Source organism: Pongo abelii, chromosome 9, assembly GCF_028885655.2.
Source record: "Pongo abelii isolate AG06213 chromosome 9, NHGRI_mPonAbe1-v2.0_pri, whole genome shotgun sequence".
Taxonomy (NCBI): domain Eukaryota; kingdom Metazoa; phylum Chordata; class Mammalia; order Primates; family Hominidae; genus Pongo; species Pongo abelii.
The window spans coordinates 103,984,401-104,002,070 of NC_071994.2; the positions used below are offsets into that span (position 1 = coordinate 103,984,401).

Genomic DNA, 17,670 nt, shown 5'->3' on the forward strand with positions numbered 1-17,670 from the left:
TGTATGTCTTTATTCATTTAGCGATATAATAATTCTGTATGCTTTTCCCCTCCCTCAACCAGTCCCATAAAATACTATAAATACAAGTAAGGAGAACATATGTGTCTAAAATATTAATTACAAGATTTGGGGTACATTTTAAAGTGTAGTTTTGAAAATTAGGTCACTGTAAAGAATATTGTAATCACTTCTACAACTTCGGAGATTGTTTCCTTATAGATCTCTTTATAATTTATCTTAATGATTCAAAGAAATATGACTTATTGTTTACTGGAGGAAGCTGTTGCTATTAGCAAATGTGATTTTTTGGAAAAATATTTCCTTTTTTTTAGGAAAATGGTTCTGAAGTCCTCAGTAATATCCTGATCAAATCAAATGGTTATAGTTGGCTAGAAGATTTCTAGGGAAAAAGTTTATATTCTATTTGAGACTACCATAGTCTGATTCTTAGAAGTCTTCAGAACCTGCTAATGTTCTCACTTCCAACCTATATGCAACCAGCATACCCACGTGCATGTGTTCATGTGCACACACACAGTTCTTTAAAGTCCTGTCCTTCTCTGAGTGCCTCTGCTTCCTCAGTTCTTCCTCAGACCATATTTCACTGGGACGTTGTGCTGTGTGGGCTGAGGGAATGACCCAAACCTGCCCCGCTAGCAAGCTTTCTGAAAGTGCAGCCTGAGGCTCATCTCTGATGAAAAGACTGGAGGCAGGTGCAGAATTTTCCTCTCTACACTTTCCAATCTTCAGATAGTCCTTGAGAACCCCAGTTTAAATGGCTGGACCTCATTCTGGAAGTGTAGGGTTAAGACCCAGGGTTGAGCTCCAAAAGGGAAATGAAATTATATTGTATTGCTGCTGCTTTGGGAGAGCTGTGGATGCAAATGCTGCTGATGCTGCTTTGCAGGTATAGTGCTGGGACCCCAAGGAGGATAGATAAGGTGCCCTGAATCTTTAAAAAGACTCATCATGTAGAAAATGAACCCAGAACATCTTTCCTTTTTCTCACTCATTCATTTAGCTAACATTTACTGAGTTATACTACTAAGCATCAGACATTGTTCGTGGAGATTTTATTCTATCTAGGGGAGAAGATAAAAATATCAGCAATAATAACAAAATACCAGATACTAACACCATGCAGACTTGAAGCAGGGAGGTATGATAGTTCCCTGGGCAACTATTTCAGAGAAGGCCTGACCTTCAGCAAAGCTCTTGAAATTTAAGATGAACCTGAAGTACATGTCCATGTGAAGATCAGGAGGAAAACATCTCAGGGCGTGGACATAGCTGGCCTGAGGTGGGAGTGAGTTTGGCGTGTTTGAAGGAAAGAAAGAGGGCCATTGTGACTGGAGTAGAGTAGGCGAGCAGAGGCAGGGACACAAAGAGGCAGGGAAGAGCACCCAGCACCTGACTGCATACAGTTTGTGGGCCAGAGTAGGAAGCCAGTTGAAGGGTTGTCAGGGAAGTAATGTGATCTGACGGGCATTTTAAAGCTGCCCTCTGGCTGCTCTATAGATAATGGATTGTAAGGGAATAGAGGTTCTAGGAAGCCAGGAAGCCATTCAGCCAACCAGGTTGGAAATGCTATTGTCTTGGACTCTGGTTGTGGAAGAGATGATAAGTACTTGGAGTTGGGATCAGTTGCAAGTCTTACCAAGGTTATTGAATGTTGCAGATTAAAGGAGACCTGCCTGGTGCCTTGATTAGCACCCTCAGATGATGCCTTTTTAGTGTTGGCTCAAATATTTTTGGATCATATCTCATATGTAACTCCTAAATTCTGACTTCACTTGAAAAAAAAAAGAGTGTCTGGGTGTATTGAGCACAAATTTGCATATAGTGACAGAGGTTGGGAGCTGAGTAGTTGGCTTCTCTTGTTAAGGATGGGTGTACTCTGGTTTGCAAAGCCTCCACCTGTCCCCATCATCTTCTTGATGGTGAAGCTGTAGTTGGTTGCCATTTATCGTCAATTTATCCTATTATTTTTCCTATATCATGCCCAGTCAACTTACTTACCATATTCTTTAAGCCTTTCAATTTTTGGATCTCACCTCCGATAGTCTGAACATGAAAGTGGGGAAAAAAAGCTTTGGGGTACCTAGGAACCTTGGTTCCTACATAGCTGTAAAAACAGCCTATTTAGCAACTTACTAAACGGTTAAATAATAGCAGTCTCTAAAACTAACCTATATTGTTATAAGCCAGGGATTACCCTGGAGAGCATTGCCTAGAAACACAAGAAAGGTTTCTAGTGTGCTAGTAATCCTTGATTTCTTGATCTGGTAATATGATTGTGTTCAGTGGAAAAAGCACCGATGTACACTCATATATGCACTTTATGTACATTATGTTCCAATTACAAGTAAAAATTAATAGCATTCTTGAAGAAGAGTTTTAAATATAGATATCCTTAGGTTGAGTGTTGAGGTTTTGACAAGTTGTCTTGCTCTTTCAGCCAAGCCAAAGCCATGTACTCCTGTAAAGCAGAGCACAGCCATGAGCTTTCCTTCCCACAAGGAGCGATATTTTCTAATGGTAAGTATGTCAATTCCCTCTGCTTAAGTTTATCATCATGGGGAGGATGAAGGAATAGTATGGTGGTGTGAGTCTAAAGTAGAAGCCAGAGGCCTCAGATTCTATCCCAGGTCCTGCCTCTCATGACGGGCATGCATGAACACATCAAATCCCTCTGGGTGGCATGCATCTGTAGTCCCAGCTGCTTAGGAGGGTAAGCCCAGCCCAACCCATAAAGAAAAATAAACAAATAGGCCAGGCGCGGTGACTCACGCCTGTAATCCCAGCACTTTGGGAAGCCAAGGCGGGTGGATCACGAGGTCAAGAGATTGAGACCATCTTGGCCAACATGGCGAAACCCCGTCTCTACTAACAATACAAAAATTACCTGGGCATGGTGGTGTGCACCTGTAGTCCTAGCTACTCGGGAGGCTGAGGCAGGAGAATGGCTTGAACCCGGGAGGCGGAGGTTGCAGTGAGCCGAGACGGCACCACTGCGCTCCAGCCTGGCGACAGAGCAAGACTCTGTCTATAAATAAATAAATAAATAAATGAATGAATAAATAAAACATTTTAAAATTCCGTCTGGATTCATTCCTCTCCTGCAGGCATTTGTGTGTATTTACCTGTTTGTACATGTGTGTGAGACAGAGAGAGATTGTTTTATTTGACTATGTGAATGCAAAGGACATTCCAACTTTAGAGGGCTGTGACATTGTTTTGTTTGGACGTTTGAGTTGAGTGTATAGTTGACCCTCTACATTCCAGGATTTTTGCATGCACAATTTAACCAACCATGGATCAAAAAGGTTGGAAAATAAATAGATAAATAATAATACAAATTTTAAAAATATATAGTATAACAACTATTTACAAAGTATTTACGTTGTAAAAGGTATTACAAATAATCTAGAAATGATTTAAAGCATACAGGAGGATGTCCCTAGGGTATATGCAAATATTACATCATTTTATATCAGGGACATGGGCATGCACAGTTCCTGGTATCCACAAGGGGTCCTGGAACTAATCCCCCACACATACTGAGGACTGACAATCTGATGTGGGTGTTTAACCCATCTGTTTATATAATTATTTGACACTAATGTTGACTGAGTGCTATTTATTTATTTATTTTGCCAGTGTACCCATCAGTGGAACCAGGATGGTTAAAGGCAACTTATGAAGGCAAAACGGGACTAGTTCCAGAAAATTATGTTGTCTTCCTCTAATACTATTTAGTGGATGGCAGTATCTTCATGGTATCCATGGTAACGAATAAATGCTATGATTTTATCTGACACAGATACACGGGGATCAGCCCACTAAGTGAAAACAGTCAATTCCTATCAAGTTCTTCACCAGCAGACTATGTAGCTCCTTATTAATGGAAAAAAAGATTTAAATTGTTGGCCATTCTTTTTTGGTTGGTTTCTTGTTTTAAAATATCTTACTTCTGAAAAATGTGGTTTTGGATAATATGTAACTCTCCCCAATGTCTCTTCCATAGCAATTGTAGAGTTTCAAATACTGTGTTAAATACTATATCCCAGAAATTTGGAAACCAGAAATCTGCTATATGGATTTTGAGATCTGTCCTTTACTGCCTGGCATTCTCTGAGGATCTCTGAAATTGTTACTTAAAAATGTAATTTAAATTGTTCATTTATTGTTTTTTTTTCTTAGAAATATACTGCTTTTATATATGATTGTTTTGCTGGTCCTAAACATTTCAAGGATGGAAGTCTTTGTTTTAATATAACTTTATTTGTTTTCCAAGTAGATGATAATATTCAAAAGCAATAATGTATATGATATCTATAAAGGAAGCAAAATTAAGTTATACACTGATTCCACTGTAAACAATCTGTCCGGAATTCCAGACACCTTCCGTGGGTTTAGCACAGGGATCAGCAAACATTTTCTGTAAAGGCCTGGTAGCAAATATTTTTGTGGTGGGTTAAATTTGGCTTATGGGTTATAGTTTGCTGACCCCTAGTTTAGAGGGTGTGTAAAACTATCTTCATAACTTTGAGATTTTTATAAAATTTTACATTAAAATATACTGATAAATTATATGCACATATTTTCTACCAGTAGCATTATAGTGGCATCATAGAAGAACATTTACCAATAATGGGAAAACTCTAAAACTACAGTATCAAGGCATACAACTTGAATTCCACTTGGAAGATTGTAAAGTGTCAAAGTATTTTAATGATAATTTAATTTGGGCTTTTGAAATGTTCCTCTACAAACGAAAAAGATGTTTAAAAACGTTACAAGGGAAGCTATGCCTTCTGAAGTCTATCCTTAGTTGAAACAGAGAATAAACACAAAGGTACAAGATCCTTAAATTATTTTCAACCACAGAGGTTGAAATTGTTTTGTGATCTTTAGCAGAAATAAAATCTGTACATGATTTTTTTTTAATGCCTTTTAGTTTACAGTCTTTATTAGCAATTTCAGTGAATTTGTAGAGCATGGTAATAGGTATTTACTGTCCACTTATATATATCAGCATCTGGTCATGCACAAAGCATTAATTCTATATTTCTATTTCAATAATTCTAATATATTATTTCTATAAATATAATATCTATATGTGGCAAAGAGCCTTTCTTCTCAAGATCCTGAAAAGCTGGTTACCTGCCCTTCGAGTGCCACAGTCCTGACCCGCTTGTTCTTGACATCTTACATATTACTTCAGAGTTCCCCACTGTGCAGACTCTCAGGTATTAACTGTAAAAAACTCTTTACATGCTATTATAATCGGTAATCCCTATCTCTTCTACTTTAAATTAATAATGTTTCTAGAATTAATACGTTAAATACACATATACACACACAACTATGCCTCAGAAAAGTTAGGCTTTTACAAATAAAAAGAATAAGATTAGAATTAACAAGTAGAGAGAATAACGGTAGGCAGAGTCAGAATCAGGAATAAATATCAGTGAATCAAAAGGATGAAAAATATTATGTAATAAAAATTAGCAATGTAATGTAAACATTTGATAAAAGATTATATTTTTCTTTTATCTCTTACTGTTGACCTCTGTACACTGTAATAAGGTGTGTTGCTGGATCTTCCTGGTCTAGGTCCTTGGTGACCTTAGTAGTAATAACAACAGCATCGCTGACACCCTAATTGCCTTCCGCTGGAACAGAAGGTAGTTTTCCAATGTACCAGTCCCTTAGTCTATACAGCATCCTTGGTTTAAGCACGCTTGCCATCATCTGGTATCCTGCTAGACTAGAATCTCTTAAAAGCAAATTGGTTTTCTTTCAAAGACCAACTTGACTCCAAAGAGAGATTCAGAATCCTACTTCTCCTGCTGCTGCATAAAGAAATCTCAACCTTCGTTTTATTTGAACACAGACCAAAGTGTTCCTGCTTCTGAGTTGTCTGTAAGCTAATTCTGCGGATGTTCCATTCATATTTAAAGCTTTTTTACTGCATGGGACGTGGATATGAAGCCTAACTCTTGTATCTGATGGCAAGGCATATGTTGCAGCCACAGTACTGGCTATGGTCCCTTTGCTGAAACAAGCTACAGAAGCACTGATTCAAGTTGTGCTTGTGCTTGAAGTTTTAATCTTCTAGATTTGTGAGGATGGCTCTTTTTCCTTCATAATGGATTACATGTGTAAGCAAGTCATGGCCATATACTGGAGACGGGCTAAAGCTGCTTTTCCCTTAAAGTAAGTTTCCTACAGATAAGGTATTTATGAGCATTGAGAAAGTCAGGACATGTACTCTAACTCACACAGAATGTTAATTCCACAGGAAGGCAATGCCAGACATTGAAAGAGGATCACATTCATCTTCTAATAGTAGTTCAATAACAAAACCTTAGCTTTTCAGGAACAATGTGAAGATACATTAGAATTGCCACATCCATACCTTCAAAACACGCAACCTGTGCACCCTAATAACTGCTTACGGTATAATCAGTATGACGATGAGATTGAGGGGGTCTAAATTTAAGTTCATTATCTCCTGTGTTATGTGAAAATATCCCTCAGTACAAAACATTTGTGTATTTCACAGATGACTCTTTTGTTTTGCCGTAATGCTACCAAGTTTATGGAAACTAGTCAACTGAAGGATTTTTCTGTTGTGTTATGTGTAAATGTCTGAACAGTAAAATCATCTTTGTATTCCTGTAACATTCCTGAAGTATGAGGAAGTGGGTTTCTCCTTGTTTGATGTAAGTGGTTTTGCTTATTGCATGAGTTCCCTGTGCTTTGTAACTTGCATGAACACAACCAGGTTTCTCAACAATGATTTGTCTGCTGACTCTTTTCAGAGATAGTGGAGGAAAAAAAATGTATCTTAAAACCCCAAATTATCTAGGTTTCCAAGTAGGAAAAGAAAAGATACATATGAATTTTGTTATTATTCTATGATAATTAGCTTTATATAATGTGGCATCCTTCATAAAAATTCACTGTGTTGTGAGGCAAACAGATTTCTTACTATCACCTGGTGTACCCTGCTCACCTTCTCACGCCTAGCACCATTCTTCTGGTCTGTGTCAAAAAGGGTATCATTCATGCGGTTTTGGTTTAGAAGAGTCCCTCAGAGCTTTGCCTCAAGCAATTTCAAATTGCAATAATACCTTAAATTATGTATTCAGGATGCCTTCTTTAGCATTTAGAACCCCAACTAGACTTTGACTAAAGTCAGAGGCAGACCAATTTAGGGAACAGATTTTGTTCTTTGGCTTTATGATACATTTGTAATTCACAGCTGTTAGCATGACCTCACATCACTGCGTAGGACCCCGAAATCACATCTCCTGGTCAGGTCACGAAAAAGAACAGAGGCTTGACTATTGTCCAGAAGTTACTTTCCCCTTGACTAAAGGTTTCCCCTTAGGGTAGACATTGCTATTTAACTTTGCCTGCTACCCTTTTTTGTTACCTTCCAAAATCAAGACACTTTTAAGAAACAAAGAAAGTTTTCTGAACATTCTGTGTCCTGCCTGTCTCCTGTTGATTCACAAATGTAATATCGAGTATTCATCAACTAGTCTTAATTTCCTGAACACATTCACTGTGTCCCTCATTGTCACCATTATCCCCCTGCTTCAAAATGTGCTGATTCCACTTGGTAATAACCTTGGGAAAACTCAGGTTTATGAATGATGTGGACTTTTAGAGGATCAAATCAATAAATTGGATTTTTTATTTTTTGAGGGCAGCTGCACTCACTGTTTTAAATAAAGAGTCTCACATAAGAATGTTGAGAACATTCACAGTAAGCCATTGGCAGAAAATTGATCTGCATGTCCTAGACCAATGGTTAGAAAGTGTCTGTGGTTTAGGGAGCCCAGCCCATCATTCCTTTTCCCCTTGGCACTCATGAGAGAGATGCCAAGTTCAGTGTGAATTTCTCTTGGTGCTCTATGGAGAAATGGAGTCTGTGTGCTTACTGAGGAGTCCCAAAGGCAGAGACCATTTTCATTTATTGCCATCATAAATATTCTCCACCATTCAAGATGCCTGTTTATAGGGCTATTTGGGAAACTAAAGTGTTGGAGGAGACGGGGGCTGAAGGTGTCAAAACCTCTTTAGTAGGATAACCACTTTCTCCCCTTTGGACCATCTGCCATCTTTCACGAGTGTTTCCCATGGTGTTTTTGCATCCAGAGTTGACAGCAACTCAATTTTGCCTTGAATTTACTCAGTCTTATAAATTAAAAATGTGCATTTTATATAAAGATGCATTTTATATAAAAATGCACACTTTTAAGCTCTATATGGCAGCATATACATATATGTATATAAAATGCACACTTTTAATCTCTATATGGCAGCATTTTTGAGGTTTTATATCTGCCAGTGTACCCTCAACTGCCTCCCTTTTGCAGAGAATGATCCCCACAAGAACTGGTCTAAGAACACTGTCTGCACATGATTTATGCTTAAAATCCAAGATACCACCACATATCAAAGGTTGGGATTTTCAGAGTCCTTCTTGATTTCTGAGCTGAAACCTTAACAAATAGGGAATTTGGCAGGGAAGACACCTGGGTTTTTAATTCAGAACCCTATTTATATACTGTTAAAATTTGAGGTACTGTAGTTTATATAAAAGTTGGATATTTAGATATTATATTTCAGTACTAGGAGCTTCTTTGCAGTCATTAACATGACAAATTAAGTAATAAATATAAAAATGATTGTCCATAAATTATCATTGAATTTTTTGTTTATTTTGTAGTGTTTCTGTATTTATCTGCACTTTGTGTATATATACACACATACATATGCCAACATGTAAATAACCTCATGTTTATTCCTAAATTGCCACAATATTTTTAATGTATGGTTGCACTGTGTTTTAAATTACTTTAAAAATAAACTTTGTAAGCAGATTTTAATTTAGTCTTTGTACTTGAAGACCCACTGTGTTGGAGGGCAATTGTCTTGGCTTCACGTAGAGAAAAAACAAGGTTTCTGGTACTGTGAGTGATCACTTTGGTATGGCTAAATCGTAACAGAATTTGGTGACCTTCTCCTCACAAATTGGTATTCTGCAAGCTTTGGAAAATGTTAATGTTGATAACCTATTAATAATGCAGGTATCCACAGAGGGGAGAGGGAAATGGGCCATATGCAAAATACTAAATATAACAAGCATACAGGCTTACCTGAAAATATATATGTTTATAAAAGTTTCCAAGTGTACTATGAAAGACATATCAGCGTACAAATATCTCCTGTCCATTTTTATTAGTTTTATGACCCTCTTGGTCACGACTTGACTTCTAGGTAAAACTTTGCTTTGCTGCATCAAAAAAAGATAATCGTGTATTTCTTTTGCATTGCTCTATAGATTATTAGAGTGCAGCAAATCACCTTGCCAAAACTAAGCCTCACAGGTTGACCATTGGACAACCTGGCTTGCTCACATAGGTTGTAGTTTTCATCGATATCAGAGGAAAAGAGATAAATTCATGACACAACACCTGTTAAGATATAAGGATTAATGTTAACTCCAGTGTAGTTAAGCAGGAAAGGACTGTTAGGTTAGATATCACAGATTATTCTAGATGAGCTACTGTTTAAGAATGTTGGTTAAGACTGTTGGCCTGGAATCCCCTATAACTGATATTTTAGAATTAAAAATGAATTAGCTTCCAGTGGCCAAAGCCGGAATGATTTGAGCAACAAAATAATGCAGTATTGAATGATTGGCTTATAAAACAAAGTATAAAATGAATATCCATGAATCCACATGGATATCAATGAAAATAAATTTCACTTATGTAAAAAAATGAGGGAGAAGAGACAAATCTTTAGAAAAATATTCCAAATCATAATTGGAGTTATAGTTACTCTTCCCTCTAGCAGGTAGAATTTAATCCTCTCCTGCTTAAAGGTGAGCTAGACTTAGTAACTCATTTCCAAAATTTAGAGTATAGAAAACCATCATAACTTTATAGAAAAGAAACCTAGTAGCCACTGTCTTAACCAAGTGGTAAAACTTAATATCAGTGATATCATGTGGTTGACTTACACCCCATAATATGTGATGTGAAGAGCACTTCACCTCTGTGGTATTCTTTCCCCAAACCCATAATTCCAGTGTAACCATTAGAAAAACATCAGACAAGCCCAGACTGAGGACATTCTACAGAATAGATCTGAGCCCAGTACTCCTCAAGACTGTTGAGCTCATGAAAAATAGGTAAATACTAACCAAATGTCACAGATCAGAGGAGACTTAGGAGACAGGGCAACTAAATGCAATGTGGAACCCTGGACTGGATCCAGGAACACAAAGACAATAATAGCCGGGCGTGGTGCTTCGTGTCTGTAACCCCAGCACTTTGGGAGGCCGAGGCGGGTGGATCACCTGAGGTCAGGAGTTCAAGACCAGCCTGGCCAACATAGTGAAACCCCGTCTCTACTAAAAATACAAAATTAGCCGGGCGTGGTGGTGCATGTCTGTAATCCCAGCTACTCAGGAGGCTGAGGCACGAGAATCTCTTGAACCATGGAGGCAGAGGTTGCAGTGAGCCGAGATTGCACCATTGCACTCCAGCCTGGGCAAAAAAGAGCAAAATTCCATCTCAAAATAAATGAATAAACACATAGATAAATAAATAAAAGATAAGCTGGTGATGTCCAAATAAAGTCTAAACTTTAGTTAATAGTTTAAAAAACAAGGTAACAAAAACTACTCAAAAAATAGTACATGAGCTGGGGATACTGATATCATTTTGGGAATTTAAGTGAGTTATTCAAGAATTAAACATTTTCACTTGTTCCCCATTAAGTTTTGATCTGTGTGTGCAAGATACATCCCCTATTCATCACTCAATCTCAGGCTTTAGAACTGAGTTGGGCATACATAAATACAGTAGAGTAAGCCCCTTTCATTAAATGAACAAATTCATTAGCAAAGAAACAATCATTGTAAACCCTTTAATAATTTAAAGAATACGGTTGTGGGCTTGTGTTTTTGTGTCTGTGTCAATTCTCCCAGGAACAGTGGAATCATTCTTCAACATCCATGAATATATGGATCTACTCTGGAGTCATTTATATGTTAATGGTGTAAACAAACCTTTACACACATGAACATGTCTTATGGGCAGAGGTTAAACAGATTTTCTTCTGTCATTACCAGACCTAGCAACACTTGATTGAGCTGAATAATTTGGGGGTGATGTTGAAGAACTCAATTTTCTAAACCATTAAAAATATTCCAAATTTGGAAAATTAAGCTATATTAAACTTACAGTTGAAGTTTTTGAGCCAAATAAGTTGTGTTGTTAACTTTGAAATTGTGTATAGCCCAAAACTGAGAAGACAAAATTCTTTTCAAGTTTCCAACATGACAGTTCTTGCTATTAGGGGAAAAAAGGGGGGAGCTATAGATAAGAACATGGGTTATAGATAAGAACATTTGAAAGTTTTTCAAATAAGATACCCTGGGGAATGCAAATCCCCAAAATACTGGTTGACATGCTTGCAAATGCTGTTTCTGGGTATTTGGGGTAAATGAGCCAAGCATAGCATTCAGCTAGACTCCATTTGTTGACAGAAATAAGTTATCTGGAATATTCTACCTTTCCAAATGCCAGGAGCCAATCTGCTGAAAAGGATTCTCTAGATCAGCCTGTGCTAGAGGGAGGAAAACAAAAATATGTATTTCTAACCCTCATAGATTTTTATATTATCACATCACCTATTTACAGACCTTTTTTTTTTTTTTTTTCAAAGAATGGGTCATAAGTTGCCTTTGCAATTACCCAATTCAAATAGCTTTCAAAAGTATTTTTGGAGCAACTGGAACAGAATCATTTTCTTCGAATAAATCTTACTTGGAACCCATTAAAAATATGAGTCAAGCTGCTAGCCTCAGTACCTACATGTGTACTGAAGGATGCCTGCCCTTCACCCATGCAGGTCCACAGCTGCTTTTTTTTTTTTTTTTTTTTTTTTTTGAGACAGTCTCGCTCTGTCACCCAGGCTGGAGTGCAGTGGCACAGTCTCGGCTCACTGTAACCTCCCCCTCCTGGCTTCAAGCGATTCTCCTGCCTCAGCACACCCTTACAGGTGTGCACCACCACACCCAGCTAATTTTTGTATTTTTGGTAGAGATGGGGTTTCATCATGTTGGCCAGGCTGGTCTTGAACTCCTGACCTCAAGTGATCCTCCCACCTCAGCCTCCCAAAGTGCTGAGATTACAGGCATGAGCCACCGTGCCGGGCCAAGTCCACAGCTTCTGGCATCTCCATGGAACGCTTAGAGCTTTTCAGAGCAAAGTTACCAAATAATTTAGTCCAAGCCTCTCATTGTGCTAATTAGGAAACTGAAGACCACATTAACATAGTTTCAGCAGAATGGTGAGCTCTTATCTCCTCTGTAATCTGCTACCAATTTGTGGATGTGTGGGGAGGGCAGCTTCTCATAGGGTTTGATCTTTGAAAAGTTTATCTGGAAAGGATATCCTTCGAGAAAGGATAACTTTCCTGGAGGGTACACACAGAACAGGAAGGCAAAAGGTAAGTAAGACCCAGCTCACCTTGGCTGTTATAATGAAGAACTTTTTTGCGAGGAGGAGATATATAAAAATTTCAGAAAACAGGTATGAAAGGTCTAGCCCAGTGCCTTGCAACTAGTAGGTGTTACTGGATAACAATTATTATTAAAGACTTAGGGGTTTGAGTGTGCAGCCTTCTGATGCAAATGCTAACAGAACAAGTGAAATTTTTAAGCTTCGTTGAAAGAAATTAAATAATGGCTCCAGTGTATATGATACATAGCCATTAATCAACTGTTTCCCATGCACTGTGTCACGGCAAACTCCAGTCCTCCCAACTACCAGACACCGTCGCTGGATGTCTCCTCTGCTCTTTTTATTTTTCCAGGAAAGAAAACTAAGGCTCTGACAGGTGAATTTATCTGGCTTATTCATTATCACATCATTGGTATATGGTAGAGGTTAGACTCAAACCCAGATATTCTGGCTTGAAACCCAGTACTCTTCATTGAACCACCTCTTTACTACACCAAGTGGAGTATGGAAAGCTTTGGCTACCAGACTTGAAAGAGGTATTTGGCAAACTCGACCTTCTCCAGAAGAAAGATGAAGATGGTGAGAGCCTTATCGTGTGAATATGTGTTGGACCTGAGCGTCATTACTCAACGAGTGACCTTTCGACCTCTTAAAAGCTGTTTAGTTGCAGAATCACAGACCTTCTGAATCAGAATCTGCATGTTAACAAGCTCCCCAGATGATATGTATAAACAATGAGGTTTGAGACCTTCTGAATCAGAATCTGCATGTTAACAAGCTCCCCAGATGATATGTATAAACAATGAGGTTTGAGAAGCACATGTTTAGCAGAACTATGAACGAGTTCTTTGGGGCTACCTGAGGGCAATTTTGTGATGTTTGAGGGCAAGATATGTCTAACTACTCCAAAAGCCAAAGATCACTGGGAGAAGTCACAACGATTGAGATTTAGGTTCAAAAACATAATTATATTGCCAAGTCTTCCACAAACGGAACTCAGGAAACAGCTTTCAATCACAGGCAGTGTTTGAGTGGGTCTAGATGACTGCTTGTCAAAATTTCACAGAATAGAAAAATTCAGTAGGCATCTGAACACATGAAAATTATTGCACAGGACCTATTCAAGTCATTGGAGATCCTGAGAAGCTTAGATACATTTCCTCTTTTCAAGAGATCCATGGTTTATTGGGGTAACATATACAGATCAATAAAATATAATACTATAAAATGCTAAAAAGATTAAGCATTGGGTGTTTAGGAGCCAGAGATAGGGCACTATTCTGAACCTGGGAAATAGCAGAAATGATGGAAAAGATAAGAGGATACAGAGAAAGAAGTGTGGATGATTTTACCTGGGTGGATGGTGTTATCAGCCAACCAAATTTTGGCAGAAGTGAAAAGCCGAAAGGAGTAAGACCCCAAAGCCAAAAGGAGCAATCCCACCCCAAGACAGGTGGGATTCCACATTACACAGGAGAAGAGGCTAATAGAGGGGTTGGGGAGAGGGAGGGGATAGAGTGGGTGAAGGAAAAGTTGAGATGAGCTGCATTTATTCTTTTAACCAACATAGTGCCAAACACTGTTCTGGTTGTTAATAACTTAAAAGAATGAGACATGGTTTTTGTTCCTGAAGAGTTCATAGCTCAATGAGGGAGACAGATATGTAAGTTAAAGACCACAGCACATGTATTTTTGTACCTATTAACCTCTTTTAGGATGACTACAGTTAACAATAACCTATTTTATTTTTCAAACAGCTAGAAGAGAATCATCCCAGCTAAAAGAGACTCTTCCCAGCATAAAAAATAATAATAAATGTTTCCCCTGATTTGATCATTACACATTATATGAATATGTCAAAATATCACATGTACCCTGAAAATATGTACATCTATGTATCAGTAATTTTTTTTAAACTCACAGTACAAATGAGGTAAGTATGATAGAGGCACAAAGTATAAAAGGGGCACACAGTAACCTAAGTTTAGAGAGGAAAGAAAGAGAGGATTAGAGAAGGCTTCACACACAAATGGAGCCATCCTAACTAGACACCAACAGAAAACGAAGGCAGCAAAGACCCAGAGACTTCAACAGAGTTTCTGATGGATTAAATGTAGTTCTGTGTGGCCAGGGGTTTGACTGCTTGCTCAAGCATGTTGGCCTGTGAGTGTGGCAGGGTAGGATGAGGTAAAAATGAGCACACTGGTAGCATGAGGGCCAATCTGAGAAGGTGGGGAGAGTTTAGGGGGGACAATGATGCCATCAGATTTACCTTTAAGAACACTGGGTGGGGGATGGGTGTGAGGGTGAGTGTTTTTTGGGCACTGCAGGAAGGCTGAGAAGGCAGCGTTGCATTGACCCAAGAAATGAACAAAGCCAGTACAAGAAAATGACTCATTTCAAAGGTCAAGGTGACATGACATGGCCACTGTTCTGAATGGGTAATTTAGGGGATTCAAATGTGGCTCCGATGTCTATAAGGGTGCTAAGGAAGGATCAGTAATGCATGCAGTGAAGAAGTTATCACAGCTGAGAAAGGCAGCTGAAGAAAAGGAAGGCATAGTGAGTGGTTAGCATCAGTAAGTTTGGTGATGTGGGCTGACCTGGCCAGAGCTATTCCTCTTTTTAGTAGCTCTGGAGAGCACAGGCAACAATGCTTAGAGATTAATTGCTTACTTCCTTTCATAAAATCAGCGGTTTTAACGCGGGTTCCAAAGATGGACTTTAGGGAGGTCTGTGAATTCCCTCCATTAAATGCTAGGTGCTTTGAATCTCTATATGCATATTTCTTTCCAGAGAAGGCTCCACAGTTTTGATCAGTTCTCAAAAAACAACTCCACATTTGACCCACCTGCTCGCCACACTAAGAAGTACTAAACGGCTGCTGCATACAGAGTGGCTAAAGGCTGTGGCTGGAATGTCTTTCAGAAGCAAGTATCCACTCTGTGGAAAGTGGGAGTGGAGTTTAACTTGGGGACAACTTAATCCTTCCAATATCTGGCTTAGAAAGCAATGAGGCTCAGCGGACTCAGCTTAGAAGTTCAGGCTAGCCTACAGATGGTGCCTATTCTTGTGATGAGGGAATACCCAACGAGACCACACTACTTATCACGGGGAAATTTATGCTGGGAGAGCCCGTGGGATTGCAGAGTATTTCTACCCTACTTCTCAGACCACTCTCCGGGCTGGGGTTGTGGCCTAGAGGCTGAGCAGATTGTTTTTCTTCTGCTCTGTGCACACAAGAAATCCATCTGCCAGAAAGGATTTTTTCTGGCTATTGCATATTAAGAGGGCCCCATCATCCTCTCCCCCATCCTAGGCCTTTCAAGGAGTTCAGGGGCAGGCCTGTCTTCGCTCTAGCCAAGGAATGTTGGGTAATGCACGACACAAAGCTATGGGATTGTAGAGTAAGTTAAGCTGCCAAGCTTTGCCCAGCCTTTCCTGCTACTCGAGGTAAGTCTTACCTGCTGCAGACCCCCCCTCCTGGATATGTTTCTGAAGTACCTCACTTAAGGATGCAAGCTCTGGAATTAGAGGCTCTGGGTTCATATCCCAGCTCTGCCACTTACTAGCCGTGTGACCTTGGGCAAGTTACTTAACCTCTGTGCCTAAATTCCCCTTGTGTAAATTGAATATAAAAATGATACCTTCCTCGGAAGGTTACTATGGGAATTCCATGAGATGGTATTTGCCAAGTGTATTAGTTTTCTATTACTGCTGTAAAAAATCACCACAACAGTAGCTGCAAACAACAGAAGTTTAGTATCTTACAGTTGTGGAGGCCAGAAGCTTGAAATTAGTTTCATGGGACTAAAATCAAGATGCTTATTTCTTTTTGCATTTTACAGACCCCTCCCCTAAAGTCCATCCTCAGAACCCAGGTAAAAAACCCTTGATTCTATGGGAGGAATTAAGCAATGGATCTCTAAGCATCGCTGCTAGTGCTCTGCAGAGCTACCAGAAAGAGGAATGGCTCAGGCAGGGTCAGTCCACATCACCAAGTTTACCAACCGATTCCAGCCACTCACTACACCACTTACTTTCAGCTGCTGCTTTCAGCTTCAATACTTCCCCAGTGCCAGCGTTGCTGATCTTTCCTCAGTACCTCACAGATATCTGAGGGCTGTATTCTTTTCAAGATTCTGGAAGAGTATCTGTTTCCTTGCCTTTTTCAGCTTCTAGAGGCTGCCCATGTTCTGTGACAACCGCCGCTTCCTCCATCGCCAAGCCAGCAGCATAGCATCTTCAGATCTGTCTGATCATGGCCCCTGCCTCTGTCACTATATCTCCTTCCCTCCATCTATTCCTTTCCTTTCACATTTTACTATAAGCAGCCAAAAGAAAAGGGTGCACTTTGAACACTTTGCTTGGAAATCTCAGACAAATATTCAAGCTCATTGCTTACAAGTTCTGCTGTCCACTTAACGGTGTGACAAAATTCTGCCAAGTTTTCTGCCACTATATAATGATAATTCCCTTTCCTCTAGTTTCCAGGAACAAGTTCCTCATTTCCTCCTGAGCCCTCACCAGCAGCACTTTAATGTTTATATTTCTACTAACATTATGTTAATGAAGATTTAGGTATTCTCTACAACAACATACATTTTTCACTAACGTACCCCTCACCTCTTGCAGAACCCTTGGCAGCAGAACCTTTAACATCCATATTTCGATTAACAGGCTGATCAAGGTTATATAAGCCTTTTTCTTGTGTTCCTTAAAATTTTTCCACTCTCTGCCCATTGCCCAATTCCAAAGCAACATTCCCACTTTTAGGTATTTGTTGCAGCAGAACTTCACTTCCAGGTACCAAAAATATGTATTAATTCCTGATGCTGGTGTAACAAGTTGCTATAAATGTAATAGCTTAAAACAATACGGATTTATGAACTTAAAGTTCTGAAGATCAAAGTCTTAAAATCAAAGTGCGGGTGGGGTTGCCTTCCTTCTGGAAGCTCTAAGGAGTGAATTTGTTACTTTGCCTTGTCCCTGCTTCTAGGGGCCACCTGCGTTCCTTGGCTCATGGCCTTTCTTGAATCACTCCAGCCTCTGCTTTGTCATCACACCTCCTACTCTGATATACTTTTCTGCCTCTTATAAAGACCCCTTG

The 17,670-nt window shown here is 39.2% G+C and overlaps 1 protein-coding gene across 3 annotated transcripts in view; it reads left to right on the forward strand.

Moving 5' to 3' along the window:
• The window catches only part of ARHGAP42 (Rho GTPase activating protein 42), a 313,798-nt gene extending 307,108 nt beyond the window's left edge, over window positions 1-6,690 (forward strand). For all 3 annotated transcript variants that reach the window (XM_002822385.5, XM_009246979.4, XM_054524968.2), the window contains 2 exons: window positions 2,459-2,538; window positions 3,661-6,690. In XM_002822385.5, the coding sequence (XP_002822431.1) occupies window positions 2,459-2,538; window positions 3,661-3,749 (169 nt within the window). In that variant the 3' untranslated portion in view covers window positions 3,750-6,690. The remainder of the gene's footprint in view (window positions 1-2,458; window positions 2,539-3,660) is intronic.
• Window positions 6,691-17,670: the final 10,980 nt, after the last annotated feature.